The following is a 16,635-nucleotide window of genomic DNA, read 5'->3' on the forward strand; positions in this document are numbered from 1 at the left end:
AATGTTTTCACACACACAGCTGTGATGTCCAAGTACCTGCGTGAAGGCTGTCATCTCCTATAGCTCCTTACGTCTAAAACAACTTTCTTTTCCTTTATGCGCTACTTGACTTAGCTGAAAAAACTATGTAGGCTTATCTCAAACAGCAGGCAGTAGGGAAGTGTAACGGTGAATCCGACTACCGCTGAAGTGGACAGTCCAGTCTAAGCCCGATGTTATTAAGTACACCAGCTCCAGTAGCACTGACTTTTGCTTGACCCCGTGCTCTGACCCCGCTCTCAGAGGGGAGCCAGTCGAAGGAGGGGATCAATAAAGTATCACATGACACATTATAAACCCACACAGTTTGGAACAAATCCCCAAGAAAAGAAAAGCCAGCAGAATTTAGATCAGTGTCGTCATCATTACTCTAATTAGTGCCTCTGATTTGTGCCCCACAGCAGCTCTGGGATCTGGATATCCACATTACAGACCATTACGGCTTAATTGTGGTCGTAACAATGTGATCGAGTTCCATCACCTGTTTTCAAAGCAGCTGTCTCAAAGATAAGAGCCCATTTTCGGGCTGCTGCGGCCTGAAATCCCCTCAGGAAGACATGTTATTGAGTTATTTGATCATCTCAGGGAGATGTATCGAAGCAGAGACCAGCGGTCGGTATAGAAGCGGACGTTTTTGCATTAGCAGGCTTGTCGGGGTTAACGCAAAGTCACATTTTCAGTCGGTTTCAGAGTGAAGGTTTGGGTTTATGCAGTGTAAACATTTTCTCTGTTTTCCCTGTTAGGGAACTGTCAACCACTCTGAGTCTTGACAGGTAGGAACACATAACTGAAAGTAAACACTGAGCCCATTTAAAAAAAAAAAACAAACCTTTTACCTCAGGCAATGACCAACTGTGCCTCTGTCCTGCCCTCCCTCCCTCAGCAAGAGGCCGGAAATGTTTCCTCTCTCTCTCTCCTGCAGTTTTTTTCAAACCTCCTCAGCCAGCAAGAGGAATGCCTCAAATTCCTCAGTCACCTAGTTCCAGTCTAGTATCCTCATGCAATAAATGAGAGGGAGGGAGACCATCAAAAAAAAAGGAAAGGAAAGAGAATACCCAACCTCGGAGAGAAAATAAATTGGAGCTGTAGAGAAATGGTTGAAATGATGGGACTGAATGGATTGTGTCTTCATGTTTCAGCATCCTACGGCGTGCAGTGTATGTAAACGCTCCCCATTCAGTCTGTATGTTATTATTAAGGATGTGTTTTGTTTGTCTTATGTGGTAGAGGTCTGTTTTGTCTTCTCAGCGCTGGCAATATATCTTGTCTCAGTCAGCAACTAAAAGGAGTGGCCAGAAGGCAAAACTGCAGGGGGAGAAAGACAGTAAGACAGAAAAGTGGGTGGAAGAGAGAGGGAGTGCAAAGGGAAGAGGGGGGAGGAGGGGTGTGTGTGTGTGTGTGTGTATAGAGACAGTCTGCTAAACTGAGATAGGGCACCGATACACAGCATAGTCAGTGTGATAGGACGCAAATAGATGATGAGCTGCTCCTTTGGAGCTACAAAACCAAGCTGCCAGTCAGTCTTGCAGCATCACGTTTATTATTAGAACCATTTTCATTCAGTTAAATAGTCATGTAGGTAAAAATGTGCACGTGAACACACGAGCGCACACTTCATATGTGCTGTAGGTTCAGAATTTCAGTCTGAAGTGTAAGGACGTCCGTGTGTGTAGGAGAGGGGATGTCACAGAAGGATCGGGCAGGGCACTGAGGGAGGTAGGGATAAGTGAAGGAGTTTCCAGTTAGGAATTTGCTCACACAGGGGCTATAATGGAAAGATAACCGGACCACAGTCACCGACTTGCTGGGAAAGCCTTCAATTATTTAGCCTAGGCATTTCAACGCAGCGTGATCGTCAGTGCTGTTGAATGAAGTGTCGACTCTTCCAGTAAGACAGCCGGCGTCGCTGAGTTATCTCTTGACATTTTTTCATGTTACATGAGCGCCAGTTTGACAGGTGAAGTAGTGACAGTGCCCTTTTATCTACGGCTTATTATAGAAAAACTCCCAAGATGCAAGAGGCTCCATAATAATGGATTTTGTAGTCATACTGACATCATTACTTAACAGTATTAAACTTTAACAGTAATGATAAGGATGTTCCATGACACACTTGTATGAAAGATATGTCTGAGATAAAATAGGCGTGATTGGAATCAAATGCTGATGTTCATGTAGCGACGGAAAAATCTGAATACTAACTAAATCCTTCATCTTCCTGTCTTTAGTAGGAGACAAAGTTAGCGATTTTCATCATGTCAACAACATCTTTTTGATCATTGATACACTAGAATTTATTTTAGGGTTTATTGAATATAAATTGACACACGGATTAAACGTTTCATGTGATAAGCTCTTTAAAACTTTTGTCATTTGTACAGCACAAAAGAAAATGTGGTCTCGCTCACTACTTCAAATCACAAAGCTCATACAGTTGTCACGGAAATATTTAAAGGGATAGTTCACCCAAAATTCAAATTTCACTCATTATCTACTCACCCTTATGTCGACTAAGGGCTGGGAGAAGTTTCAGAGTCCTCCGTCACTTCTCTGAGTTACAGCGGGGCTCCGTGCAGCACTGCATGTCCATATGACGGTTGCGAATGGGCCTCACTTGTCTTCGTCCAAAAAGACACTCCAAAAAAACATCCAAATACCTCCATAGTGCTCGTCTGTAATGTCCCTCTTGTATTGAAGCCCCAACATGAGAAATTGTTCAGAAAAAAAAAAAATAAGTATATGTTTTAAGGTTGTTTGTTGCGGAAGCTCCCAGTGTTGCGCTGCCGGAATCTCGCGCGAGATTTGCACAGACACAGGCAAAGCAGTGAACTGAGACACTGGGAGCTTCCGCTACAAACAAGCTTAAAATATAGACTTATTTAATTTTTTTCGGAACAATTTCTCATGTCGGGGCTTCAATACAAGAGGGACATTACAGACGAGCACTATGGAGGTATTTGGATGTTTTTTTGGTGTGTCTGTTTGGACGAAGAAAAGTGAACCCCGTTCGCTACCATCATATGGACATGAAGTGCTGCGCGGACCCCCCCTGTAACTCAGAGAAGGCACGGAGGACTCTGAAACTTCTCCCAGCCCTTAGTCGACATGAGGGTGAGTAGATAATGAGTGAAATTTAAATTTTGAGTGAACTATCCCTTTAAATTGAGAAACATCAGTGCTCGGAGGACAAATGTGACACTGTTTCTTTTGCCTCTAGTTAACAAAGATACATATTGAAGATGTGTCTACATGCCCTCTTTGGGCTTCAACACAAACCATTTTTCTGCAAACCAAAACCATAAAACCAAAGGCCACTTTAATATAACAATATCACATTATTAATATTGCAACAAAAATGATTGAATCTCCTCATAAAAATTGAGTAGAGCTCCTCCACCCATGGTGAAATGTGTGACTTACTCCACATTAAGACCTTTATGTGTCTCCAGAAAGCACTGTGTAGCACTACTCTGTATGTAATCCACAGGTTAAATAACAGAATAGCTTTCAGACGGAGCAGAAGCAGAAAAGGCCCAGGTGAGCCCTTGTAGATCTGCTCAGTCTTAATTAGTGTTTCCCTGCTTGTATCCTTGAGTACCGCTGTAAATGAGTGTGTGTGTGTGTGTATATGTGTTATGGAACATGTTTGGTGGAGTGCAGTGAGGCCAGTATCTGGAGCACAGGGCACGCCGGGCTCCCCCTCTCTCTAATGAGCACTCCTGCTCCTTTTCCTGTGTGTGTGTGTGTCTGTCTGTCAGCCCCGCACTGCACCCACAGTCTATGTGCCCAGCCAACCATGCATCCTTCCCTCACCACCCAACCTGCCAGGGCAGAGCCTCAGGGGGGGGGGCTGACAGACTTACCAGAGATCCAGGCCTCGGGGGGCCTTCGCAGCATTCCCACTGAACACCATTAAAGTGCAGCACAATTACTGCTGATGCCTCAGCCATATGGAAGCAGAGCAGACAATGTTGCAGGAGTGTGTTGTAGGTGTCTTAACAGGAGAGTAACAGGAATTAGATGGTAATTAAACAATGAATAAGAGAGGTTGATGATGATGAGAGCTGCAGTGCAGTGGAGAGAGAGAGAGCGAAAGAGAAACGCCGAATGCCGAAGGGCGAGGGCGGAAGAGACCGGAGTGACGAAGGAACTGATATATATCTCAAGCAACAGGGCTCGAAAACAGGAATGTATGATTACTTGTCAGTTTAAGGTTTGAAAGAATGTGCGGGATGGGCGTGTGTGCATGTGCGTGTTGGCCTTTTTCTTTCTTTTTTTTTGCTCAAGTAGATTCTCGACACAAAAACAAGTCACCTTAGAATAAGGGTCATGGTCTTTCCTCATCTAAATCAAGCCATTCCAGTAACAATGCCTCCAGGCCCAGTGTCATTTTGGAAATGTGTCAGCAAGTGTCCATGTCCATCAGGCTCCGATAATGCTGATGTGTTTCTCGCAGTGCTCCCACCAATCCCGCCTGACTTTCTTATTCTTTCTATCCCCAGAAACCACGATCGAAACCGAGGCATTCCATCTCCAAACCCAATGAAAGCAACTACTTCGGCATGCCGCTGGCCACCGTGGTCACCCCCGAGAGGCCGATCCCAGTCTTCATCGACAAGTGCATCCGTTTCATCGAGACGACAGGTGGGAATCTCTTCCTCTTTTACAGAAGCCTAATGTTATGCCGTCATACACACTTCCAGCAGGCTGTTGTTTTCGGCCGTTGAAGAATGACCTGTTATGAAGTGATTTCAGAGGATCTGTTCTGCCTCTGCGTGCGCTGAATCTGCCTCCCTTAATTATTCCTTTTTATTTTGCTGCATTTCTCCTCTCCTTATCTTAATCCTCCTCCCTGGTGGGATTGTTACCTACTGTACATACCGTCGTTAAGACAGTAATTCTGTCATCCTCCTTGAATCACCCGCAGACATTGTGTCTATGTGAATGGGCATACGCATCTGTGCCTCTGTGTCTCCCTCACTCTTTGTTCATGATGTGATAACCGGTGGTGATTGGCTCAGCTTTACACGTGGGCACCTCCAGGGACATGAATCAGGTTTGGGGTGTAACATCTCATCCCATAACCTCAATAAAAGCAAAATGAATTGTAATAAAGCAAAAATCCTTATTTGCATATGCATATTGCGTGGATTGCATTACCCTGGAAGCTCCTAAATCAGCCCAAATAGAAGCTAATCACAGTGGCTGACTGTCTCCAGTGGTCGCAGCCAGTATTTTGTGCTGTAGAGTGAGTCATCAGAGCCACATTCGGCTGAATGGGATGATGAGAAAAGCCAAGGAGGATTTGAGGCATTGGAGTGTAATGTTAGAGCGGTTGTATGTGTTTAGCTGGAATACTGTAGCTTAACCTGAACCTTAGTATGCATTAGCTGGTGGTTGGGTGTGTTTAGCCAACAGGTTTTCAGTCTGTTGTCACTGCCTCCTCTCCTCTCCTCTCCTCTCCTCTCCTCTCCTCTCCTCTCCTCTCCTCTCCTCTCCTCTCCTCTCCTCTCCTCTCCTCCTCTTCCTCCTCTCACTGGCAGCACAGATGTGGTTGGATAGCCTCTTGATAACCTTGCTACCTTGTTGCCCAGCTGCCAAACCTCTTTGCCAGTGTCTGGTGCCCAACTGCCCCAGGATTGCCAGCTTGCCCCTCACCCTGCCACCAGCTGTTGCACTAGACCACGGGCAACTTAGTGTGGGGTCAATGCATAGGTGTAGATGTTGGCACATATGCTCAAATTCTTAACAAGGCTGTAGAAATAGCGAAGTCATGAGTCTCTCCCTCTACTGCCAAATATCTCAATGTTTCTTATTGGTTTGGATTATAATTTATCAATTTAGTTTGATCTGATTGCATTTTCTCCTTTTTTTTGTTTTTTACCACTAGTGCATGTGCTCTGAAAATCCTCTGGAAATCAGCTCAACACAACTAACTAATACCAAACTACCGGTAATTAATAATGACATGTCCTAGACATGTACCTAAACCTACTATTAGATTATGTATTGTAGTAATTTTCAATGTCTTATTATATTAAAGCAGAAGTAAGCGATCCGGTCAATGCTGCGTTCCAGGCAGGCTTTTGAAACCGTAAATTACAGCTTCATGTCACAACTTACGATTTTGTAGCGTTCCAGGCAACCCACTCGTGTTTTTCCGACCTGTTTTACCTGTGAAAGTCACTATAACGGCCACTCGTAACTTCCGACCCGTGAACTCGTACCAGATCGAACTGGTATGACTTCACAGGTCAGAAAAACACGAGTTACGGGTTGCCTTGAACGCACCATAACAGTCCTCGTCCCTACGTCACCACATTCACGCGCATCCCTTGGCTGCACACACAGCCCTGCATGCCGTTCTCTCTCCTCATTGGATAAAAACTGTAGGATACGAGAAAAGTTTTCTCCTCGGCTCAGAGCAGAGCAGAGTGACTGACAGACCCGTGTTTCGGTCCAAACACTCTATGTAAGTGATTGCTGTCGGAAGATATAACTATTTAAGACTTATATTAACACAAATATATCACTTACTTCTGCTTTAATTAAGACTGGTTTTAAAAAGAGAAGGAACACCACATCTGTTTACAGGAACAGGTGCATAGGAGCAGCGCTCTGCTGCAGTAACATCTGTTTTGCCTATCACTTTGTGATATGCAAAAACATTTGCATATCACAAAGTCTGGCCTTTTTTTTTTTTACACATGTGAATTCTGATCAAATGTTTACTTAGTATTTATGTTGTTTTCACAGCATATATTAATCCCTACAGGTTAATCTAGGAATTTAAGATGTAACATTTTGAGAATAACATTTATAAAGTATGTATCTTATGTGCCTCTAGCATTAATTCTTTTCTTTTCTTTTTTTTCTTCTTCTTTTTTTTTTTTTTACAGTAATTTACCTGTTTAATGTTGAAAAGTCTAAGGTTGCACTTATAATTTTTCACTTCACTTTCAATCTTCTATCCCTATGTAACATATTAAACAGTGAGCTCAGGTTTGACATTTTATTACCTTCTCTGAAAGTAGAAATACAACTTTTGTCTGATGAAGGTCAAGCAATGAAACATTGCCGGGAAAAAAAAGCTTATTCTACGTTTAACAGTGTGGGGGATTTTTAATTGCTTGGTAAACTGTAAAATGTAAATTTCCCCACGTTCCCTGGAGAAATACATGGACATGATGTCAGCTCTGGTTACTATCCTGATACGTGTGTTTGAATATTTGTCTTAAAGCTAATGTGGTTCAGGAGACACATCTAATTATCCTAATGTTAACTCAACTTTTTCTCACTCGCATAAAATTCTCTTGTTTATCGCCGCCCATGATGCGAGTCGCAACTGAACGAGTGACTTTTGTAAAAACATCGCTGCTGCTTACTGACATGGCGTTGCATTCCACTGTTATCTCTGTCCTGATTAAAGAGTCTGTATTTTGCGGGTTACTGCAGCCTTACAAAACAGCCAGCGCCTTCCCCCTGTGTGGGAGTGTAGGGGCAAAGCTCTAGATAACAAGGCATCACGTTAGATTTCACCTAGGCCTGTTCAGATGTTAACTGGAGCAGTCAAGGCAGTTACTTCTGGATGAAGGAGAAGAACTGGTTGAATATGTGTGTTTATGCATGCACACGTGTGTGTGCATGAAGATTAATGCACAGCTCCTTCAGAGGTGTTTTTCCACTTTTTAGCCTCAATCACTCCTTCAGTATTTCCCCCCAATCCTCCGTTTCCTCTCCCCTCCTTCCCTTGTGTGTCCTTGTTTCTCCTCATCCACTTTGCCCTCTGTTCCTCTCAGTACCTTCACTTGTCAGATGTGATTTCTTTCATCATCCTCCTCCTAACCCATATTTCTATTTCCCCCCTGTCCTATTGTCACTTCTCTCAATTAATTTCATTTTTTTCCTCTTCCCTCCTTCCCCCACCTTTGTTGCTTTCTCAATCTTTCGTCTTGTCAGCATGCCGTGTGTGTGTGTGTGTGTCCGTGTGTGTTTTAGCCAGGGGGTTGCCAGGTAATGTTCTACCCCATAGCTCCCTCTGTCCGATCAATATCACAAGGTAGGAAATTGGATGAACGTTTGAGCTCAGCTCTATTCCACGCGCCTCGCTTTGCGTGTGAAACGCGCGTGCCCCGACGCACACATCCACCAGAAGAATGCGCGCATAACTATTCTGTTTACAGACGAACACATGTGGTGCAGGATGGCAGACCCAGGCGGAGAAAACGCTGCGGCCGCCAGGGGAAACCAGTTACAATGTGTTATTGAGTTTTGATTGTAGTTCCTGTTAAGTCAGACTTTAGCTTGTCCCGTATCTGCGTCTACAATCTGTGCTTATAATGACTCACATGGGAAATTACCGCACTGCGCTGACACGGTGTTTGTCACTATAGTGTGAGCTGATAATGAGTGACGTTGCAAGGCTGACCTTGGACCTGCAACTTTGACCGACATCCTTCCCTTTAAGTCAGACAAAAATACTTCCAGCTAACTTAAACCCAAACCCAGCACCCACCCCTCTGCATTTATTCTCATCCGTCTAAATGTTGTTGATGATCCTCCTCTGATCTTATATTAATGGATCTGACAAAACCTGACTTTGACTTGGCCGCTGTGATCACAAAGGAATGTGTCCCAAGTGACACAGAAAGTCTGAATGTACCTGAAGGGCACACATGATCCACATTTTCACAGTACACACACTAATGTACTGAAGAACAAATCTGTTTTCTGCTTTTATGTTTTTAAGTCTTTCATTTTTTTTACTCCTCTTATTCATTCTTTCTAGCTGGCTCCCTTTGTCCTTGAGAATAATGGGAGTGGATGTGGTATTTTGTGTTATTTTCATGCATTCAGAGCTTGTGGAAAAGCAGCTATATAAAATCAATCCACAGTGACTGCTGTTATCTCTCCTCAGCTCTGGCTCTCTCTCAGCGTGGTAGCTGCAGTGCGCTCAGCTCTTGGGTGCCGAGGTGATGAATGTGTGTGAGCGTGTGCGGGCATATCTGCCGGCCGTAGGAGCCTCCATAGCGACGTAAAGGGCAGCACCCAGCGACTGCCTGTCTCCATGGTGAACTATGAAATCAGCCTCTGGGCTGCTGAACCCGGAGAAACGCTGGGGCACTGGGCTGATGTGGGATCAGCTGGAGTGTTTGTCAGACAGGAGCACGCAGCTGCAGGAGCGTTTATCGCGCTCTCGGAGCTTTGTGTGATTGCAGGTTCACAAGTGTTTTTCTGGCCACTTTAGGCCTGTTGGAAGTTCTGAAGTCGTCATAGATGGCTTGTGTTTCTGGATTCTCGTGTGTGTGTGTGTGTGAGGATAAAGTTACCAAAAGCTGCATTGTCCGTCCGAATACACACTACAGTATGGACCGATATTCGTCGAGAATGAAGAGTTCTCGGTACAAGTTGTATTTTTCATCAGGGCTTTAGAGGAGGATGCAGATAAAACATTTGTTTGTTGCAGGAAGTGCTCGTATTTACATTGACCCCAGGAAGCGCTAGGGCTTTGTTTGACCCCGGAGGAAGAGGAAGCTGCCGTCTGTTTAGGAAAACTCACCTTTCCAAGCTATCATTTAAAAAAAAAAAAAAAAACCTCCTTATCCACAGACTTTTCTTCCACTCCCACTGCTTCTTGTCTTTTCATTCGCCTGTAACCCCCTTTTTCTCTGTTTTGTTGTTTCAAGCGCATTTCCCATCCTTCTATATACCCCCCCCCCCCCCCCCCCCCCCCCCCCCCCTTATCTTAATCCCTTTATTTTTTCTCATTCTCCCTTTCATCGGTCTGACCCTGACTCCTGTCTGTCCTCACACTCCCCCCACTATCTTTTTTCTCATCTTTGGGTGCTTTTCCTGTTTGCTACTATCTCTCCCTCTCTTCCTCTCTCCCTCTCTCTCTCCCTCCCACCACTGATGCTACACTACCCTCCCTCTCCCTATCTGTCCTCCCATCCCTGTTTTCCTAGTGTCTGGCTAGAAAAGCTTTTGTGGATAATTGATTGGTAGAAGGAGGAGATCGATGCAGTATGCCTTGACTGAGAGCTCTCTCATTTCCTCCCTGCCTCTCTCTCTATCTCTCCCTCTTTTTCTGCCACTCCCTATCTCTCCCCCACTCCCTCCGGATTGCTCTTTGTCTCGCTGAAACGGCTTGCAAAGTGTGAACGAGGACGGAATCGAGGGTGGGAGGTGAATTCTAATCTTTTTTGTGGGGGGAAAAAAGTACTAATGAACCAAAATGAAGTGCGCTTTCTCTCACACCACTTACCCACGGGCCTTCCCTTTCTGTCATTGTCCTGTTTTCACCCGTTCGCTTGTGTTTTTAATGCCCGAGTACATGGACGCACTGCTGAGATACAAGACTGGAGGATATTTACTTAAAGTTTATTGCAAATCACTATCAGAGGTGCACTGATCTCCACAGTGGAATTCATTCAGTTTGTTTAGTATTAACTAAGACTAGGAATGTGAGTGATACAAACAGTGGACCAGTGATTTTCAACCTTGGGGTCGGCTGGAATTCAAATGGGGTCGCCTGAAATGTTTAGTAATTGCAAAAAAAATGACTGATAAAAATATTTTGTTAACTAATTATTATTCTTTTTAAAATTATGATTAAAAACAACACACACAATCTTAAACAACTGTATCTATACTTTCACTTTCTCGAATATAAATCGAGGTCAAATAAAATGCAGCATATAAAAATATTTTTACTTGATTGGCGGCCGCGATCACGTGAGTGCACATCGCGAGGTTGCCAGAAATTTGTGATATCAAAATGGGGTCACGAGCCAAAAAAGGTTGGGAACCACTGCAGTAGACAGTTGTATTCCTGCTCTTTCGTCTTGTACTGTTGTAGAAGAATAGCTATTGTAAAGGTATAGTAAAAATGTGCTGCAGTATTCTTTATTGCTGTCACTAAAGTTCGATGGACCAAAGTTATCTATAAACCTCTCCCCCTGTGTGTGCTCAGTAAGTCTGCCACAGACTTTACACCTTCCTCTATCCAGATGTCAACATTTCAAACAGCCTCGTCTCCTCCGCTGCTACCCAGTGGGTGTATTTTGTGCATTCGAAAAGAGAAGAGTGCGTTAAATGCATGTTACAGGAGCTCAAACATGCAAATTTTAGTGCTGCTCCTTTTCCTCCCCTCTCTGGCACAAAACCTTGTTGTGACACTTCAGTGAATATGGATTCAGTTTGACTTCCTGAGAGAAGAAGGACGTCTTAAAGAAAAGCTGCAAATCCTAAGCAAGGTTAAAGTTGCTACCAAATGGTCTGAGGACTCTCAGGACTGTGTGGCATTAAGGTAGCCTCAAGTTGTCCCAGTGCACCAGTGGGCTCTTAGCAGGCCTGCAGGATTGCTTTATAGGTTTAATAAATAGCACTAACACTGTGTTCAGATGGAAGAGGACATGGGGAGAGGCCATTAGAGCTCCTTTTTTCAGCCCTTCAGAATGAACCTATACACCTCATAATGATATATCAGAGGGATATATCTTAGAGGTGATTGACCAGCCATTATGAATGCTTAATGGGTTTTTTTTGTGTGCAAATTAATTAACAACTAATACCCTGCTCATAACATTTCTCTTATCTCTCTCTTCTCCAGGCTTGAGCACAGAGGGCATCTACAGGGTCAGCGGGAACAAGGCAGAGATGGAGAGCATGCAGCGCCAATTTGACCAAGGTGTGTTAACTCTCCGGTACACATGTGTGTGTGTACATGTGCTCATTGCTGCTTTTGCAGTACACTTACCAGCTGGGTGTGAAGAAGAAGAAGCAAGTGTGTGTATGTCTGCTACTATCTGTAACAAGCCCGGATCCCCTTAATTAACCAGAGAGCATTCATTCCAGCCAGGGAATTGGCCTTTGCCTCCTTTCAGACAGTGGAGCTGCCCCTTCAGTCGTCCACCTGCCCCTGTGTGCGTGTGCATGTTCAGAGTGCGCATGTTCACACAAGCTCTCAATGTGTGTGTCTCCATGCGTGTGTCTGTCTAGTGCAGGCAGTTAATTACCTCCAGATTGGTTTGGTTAATGAAGCATGTAGCTGCCCGAGATAGATAGCAGAGCAAGATGGACTGTGTGTGTGTGTGTGTGTGTGTGTACGCATGAGTCCACGCGTTGGTTGAGGTTAAATCCGGCTCAGGTAATCAGAGTTGAAGCCCTGCGTTGAATCATTCTGAGCCTCGGGCCAATGGGACAAGACAATTACAGGTGAAACTGCAGCACAGGTGTCTCATCGCCGCACTGAAGACGGCGCTTCATAAGTTCCCTGAAGATTCAGATAAGTCGCTGCAGCAGAGCAGCAGCAGCAGAAGTAGTGCGGCTCTGTGGAAACACTCAAAGTGGCAGCACAGACTGTTGAAGAACTCTCTAACCATATCTGTATTACCCTTTCTCTTTCTGCACACACTACCTTTGAAAAGTAAAAAGTTCCAGGAAAATGTCTCTTTTAATTAAGCCTCACGCACGCACACACACACACACACACACACACACACACACGCGCGCGCACACACTCTTCCCACTGGAGTGGTGTTTGAGAGGTTTTGTCTCTGCTGAGAAAGTCTTTTCAATTTCTATTTCTATTTGAATTCATTCTGCTTTCTTTCTTTTTTTTTTAATCTACCAACAGAAATGATCCAATAGTACATCACCAAATATGCTATTTTTTTACTAATTCATTTTGATTAAATTATTAATCGAGAAGTCTAGGGCAGGCCTGTGTAGAGGTGGTGTGCACATTCTAAAACAACCTCACACAATGAATTGTAAGTGGGTGAAATAACATTGAAAATGTAATTCTACCCTGCAAATATGTCTATATTTCATGATGAAGTAAATGTTCTATAAAAAAAAATCAATAACCACATGTTCTGGATCCAGAATATATAATACAGCAGCTGTCAAATCAAAGTTCTTTTTTTACCTTAATGCAGGAATCCATCCAATCCAGAAGTCCATTATTTGTATAAAACACTGTGACAAGAAATATGAAATAAAACTTGGAGGCAGGGCGAACCAGTGAGTCTTAATGTTTATATTGAAACAACTCTGAGGGCATTGTGCCAGACTGCTGCCCGGAAAAATTCCTGCGTGGACATTAAATGAAAAAAGTTGCAACAGTACAGCAAAATGTATAATGTTTGACAAATTTATATCGTCTCATGTTTGTTTCAATTTATAGCCCAGCCTTTTGGGTGACTCGACATTTTCAAAGCAAGCTTCATAAGAGTGGTATATTTTACAGGGCTGTAACTTTGGAAAGTGTTTATAAGGTGTTTATTTTGGCCTCCTCTCTCATATACTGTGATGTGTGAGTCAAATGTCCATTTCTTATTTCTTTGTTTGTTTGTTTTTCCCCCCGCAGACCACAACCTGGACCTGGTGGAGAAAGACTTCACCATGAACACAGTAGCAGGAGCCATGAAGGCCTTCTTCTCTGAGCTCCCAGAGCCTCTGGTGCCCTACAGCATGCAGGGAGAGCTGGTGGAGGCCTTCAGTAAGTCCTGGGGGGGGGGGGGGGGCAGTGTTGCTGTGAGGGGACACAAGCTGTTCACTAAAAACCTGAGGTGTATTGGATTTTGCCCCCGAAATCCCCTTTCCCTTCATTGTAACTTTTCTTTAACCTAACAAGCAAAACTCTTGCAATCCAAATCCATCCATGGGGAGAATTGGATTTGCCACTTTGCTGAGGGAGCTGGGAAAGGAGGAGGAGAAAGGGAGCGGAGGAGAGAATATTTAAGGCTTTAGGAACAAGGAGGAGAGGATATAAGGATGATTGCACATGATGCAGAGGATGCGGGAGCGCCACGGATAACGGCCGTCCGAATGAAGTCATGAGAAAACAGTCATATTGTAGATAAATGGGGGTCCTCCTGCGCTCCGCACCTCCTCTCTTTTCCCTCGTTGTGTCCTGTAATCTGTTGGAATAGAGATTTAAGGCATAGCTTAGTCTTGCATCTTGCCAGAGAGATTTACCCCTGGGCTGCAAACGGCTGTCACTCATCGCGTTCTGCCTATGTGTGTGCGTGTGTGTGTGTTTTTAACGGCCCCAGCGAGACCCTTCAGCCGTGACAGAGACCTGATAAAGCTCCTGCACTCTGAGGAAAAAGACGACAGAGTGAGGGAAAAAAAAAGAAAAACGAGGTGGAGTTGGAGACAAGGGAGCTCTCGTTTTGTAGGAAATGGCAAATTGGGCTTGGCATTTCAGATTGTGACTTATTTATTTATTTATTTATTTATTTATTTATTTTCATTTGTATATTTGCTGTTACCCAGGCTGAGAGGTGGAGAGAAAAAAAAGGGTAGGGGAGGTTGAGAAGAGGAAGCCGACTCTGCGGTGGGTTTTTGGCGGCCGTTGTCATGGCGATATTACTTTAAATAAGCCGTAGGAAGTTAAAAGTTTTGATTAGCGATGATGGATGTGCACGCGGAGGGGGAGGGGGAGGGGGAGGGGGCTCGGCTCGGCTCGGCTGTGAAGTCATTCGGGGCCTAAATCTGTTTTTGATCCATGCTGACCTCATTGTGGGAAAACAAACTCCAATTCTCTGATTGTAAATCATGTTTGTGATGTGGAGGAGAACATCTGCTGTTCTCACTGCTGCTCCCTGCCTCACACACACACACACACACACACACACACACAGGATGGACTGTGTTAGCGGGGTGACGTCAGCTCTTCTGACTCACTCCTTGCTGCCATCAGGCTTAACACACCCAGTGGATGTGTGCATGTGTGTGTGTGTGTGCAAGTTGCTGTAGGACACTGTGATGGGCGGATGCTTGGTATGTTTCTCCTCTGGACTGTGTGTGGTCTTTGTCATATTTTCTTCTTCTTTTTTTTTTTCTGAGAACTTTAGTTCAGGCCCTTTTCAGTCATATGCGTGTGCGTTTTTGTCACTGGGATGTGTGAAATTCGCACCATTGTAGGATCAAATCACTGTGTCCTGCACAGATTTCTGTGAGAGCTGAATCCAATTGCTTTCACTGTGGCTCTTCAAACTCCCCTCTTCTCCACTGTACTCACCCCCACGTCCACCCCTCATATTTCTCTGCTCTCCACTCTCACTCCCCTGACATCTTTCCCTCTGATTCCCCTAATCTTTTCTTTCAGGCACTTTTCTCCCCCCCTCCTCCTCCTCCTCCTCCTCCTAACCTGTACTCTCTCTCTCTCTGCCACCATTCAGAGATCAACGATAGGGAGCAGCGCTTCCAGACGATGAAGGACATTCTGCGCCGCTTCCCCAAGGAGAATTACGAGGTCTTCAAATATGTCATCAGCCACTTGAACAAGTGAGTGAGTGATGTGGTCGGAGGCGGCCTCTGACAGCCGGTGCTGACTACACCGCCGGTCAAGTGACCTAGCGGTGACATCACCGCAACCAGCACATTGACAGAATAGAGGTTGAATCATGAGTCTGGTGGTAATGCAGTGGTTATTTCATCTCTATTTGTATGTAGACCTTTATCTGTTTTTAGTTATGTCATCTAAGCCCTGACAGTTTGGCTACCATGCTTCATAGATGGAAAGTAAACTTTGTGGTCTAAATCAGAAGAATAGTTTAGATCAGGGGTGTCAAACATGTGATGATGAATTTACCAAGTGTGAAAATTACATAGAAGACAGAAGAAGCGTAATATTGTTAAAATAGCATATATTTAAGGTTGTTCATAATGTTTTGTCAAAGGAATAATGTTATTGTACTTCTTTGCACTAAAACAAAGGGGAAACTTTAGAGTTCTCATCATTCGTAGGTAATTGTGCTACTATTTTACTGGTCCAGACTCCGGCCCATATGAGATGAATGTGGCCCCTGATCTAAAATGAGTTTGACACCCCTGGTACAGATAATGTGTTCACAGCCTGAGGTTCAGGACCCCCAGGAGAAGCTGCTATGACTCAGAGGGCTCACATGATGATTAAAGAGGGGAAAAAACATGTTATTTTTTTCATTTTTTATTGTCTAATAAAACATATTTTTACTTTGGGGTTTGTAAAAAAAAAAATCCTTCACAGTCGAAGACGAATAACTCACTTTTCAATCCGGCTGCTGAACTCGAAGGAAATATTGCATCCTTTCTACCTAGGTGCCCCAAGCCGGAAAGATTGGGAGCCACTATATCAGATTAAATATACAGGTAGTACAGTTTGAAGTTGTGATAACTGTGGTCATGTTAAGCCATGTCAGCACATGGACCAGACTGAAACACCTTAACAACTACTTGATCTGAGACATTCATGGTCTGACTTTCATCCAAATTTGAATTCATTTAATACTTTTGTTTATGAACATAACTTGCATAACTAATTACACCTCTATCAATCTCAGCCGTACTTTGTGTTGGGCACTAAACAGCAAAATCACCATGCTTACCTGCTAAATTAAGAGAACATTGCACTGGCTAAACATTACCATGGACACTGTAGATGTGCTAACACGCTGGCCGTTGTGCCTTCATAGAGTGGTATACGCTCGTAAGGCTGTGGAATCTGTAAATAACTTTCGAGTGCAATAATGAACGACTATCTGTGGACTCTAAGCTGAACAAAACAAGATGCCGATCAGATAGGATGTGAGGGAAAATTATCAA

The 16,635-nt window shown here is 44.0% G+C and overlaps 1 protein-coding gene across 3 annotated transcripts in view; it reads left to right on the forward strand.

Moving 5' to 3' along the window:
- Window positions 1-16,635, forward strand: part of arhgap35a (Rho GTPase activating protein 35a) — a 68,053-nt gene that overhangs the window by 47,235 nt on the left and 4,183 nt on the right. For all 3 annotated transcript variants that reach the window (XM_083985275.1, XM_083985274.1, XM_083985276.1), the window contains 4 exons: window positions 4,542-4,683; window positions 11,651-11,728; window positions 13,412-13,543; window positions 15,231-15,336. In XM_083985275.1, the coding sequence (XP_083841401.1) occupies window positions 4,542-4,683; window positions 11,651-11,728; window positions 13,412-13,543; window positions 15,231-15,336 (458 nt within the window). The remainder of the gene's footprint in view (window positions 1-4,541; window positions 4,684-11,650; window positions 11,729-13,411; window positions 13,544-15,230; window positions 15,337-16,635) is intronic.

The sequence above is a fragment of the Trachurus trachurus genome, assembly GCF_905171665.1.
Source record: "Trachurus trachurus genome assembly, chromosome: 13".
NCBI classification, from domain to species: domain Eukaryota; kingdom Metazoa; phylum Chordata; class Actinopteri; order Carangiformes; family Carangidae; genus Trachurus; species Trachurus trachurus.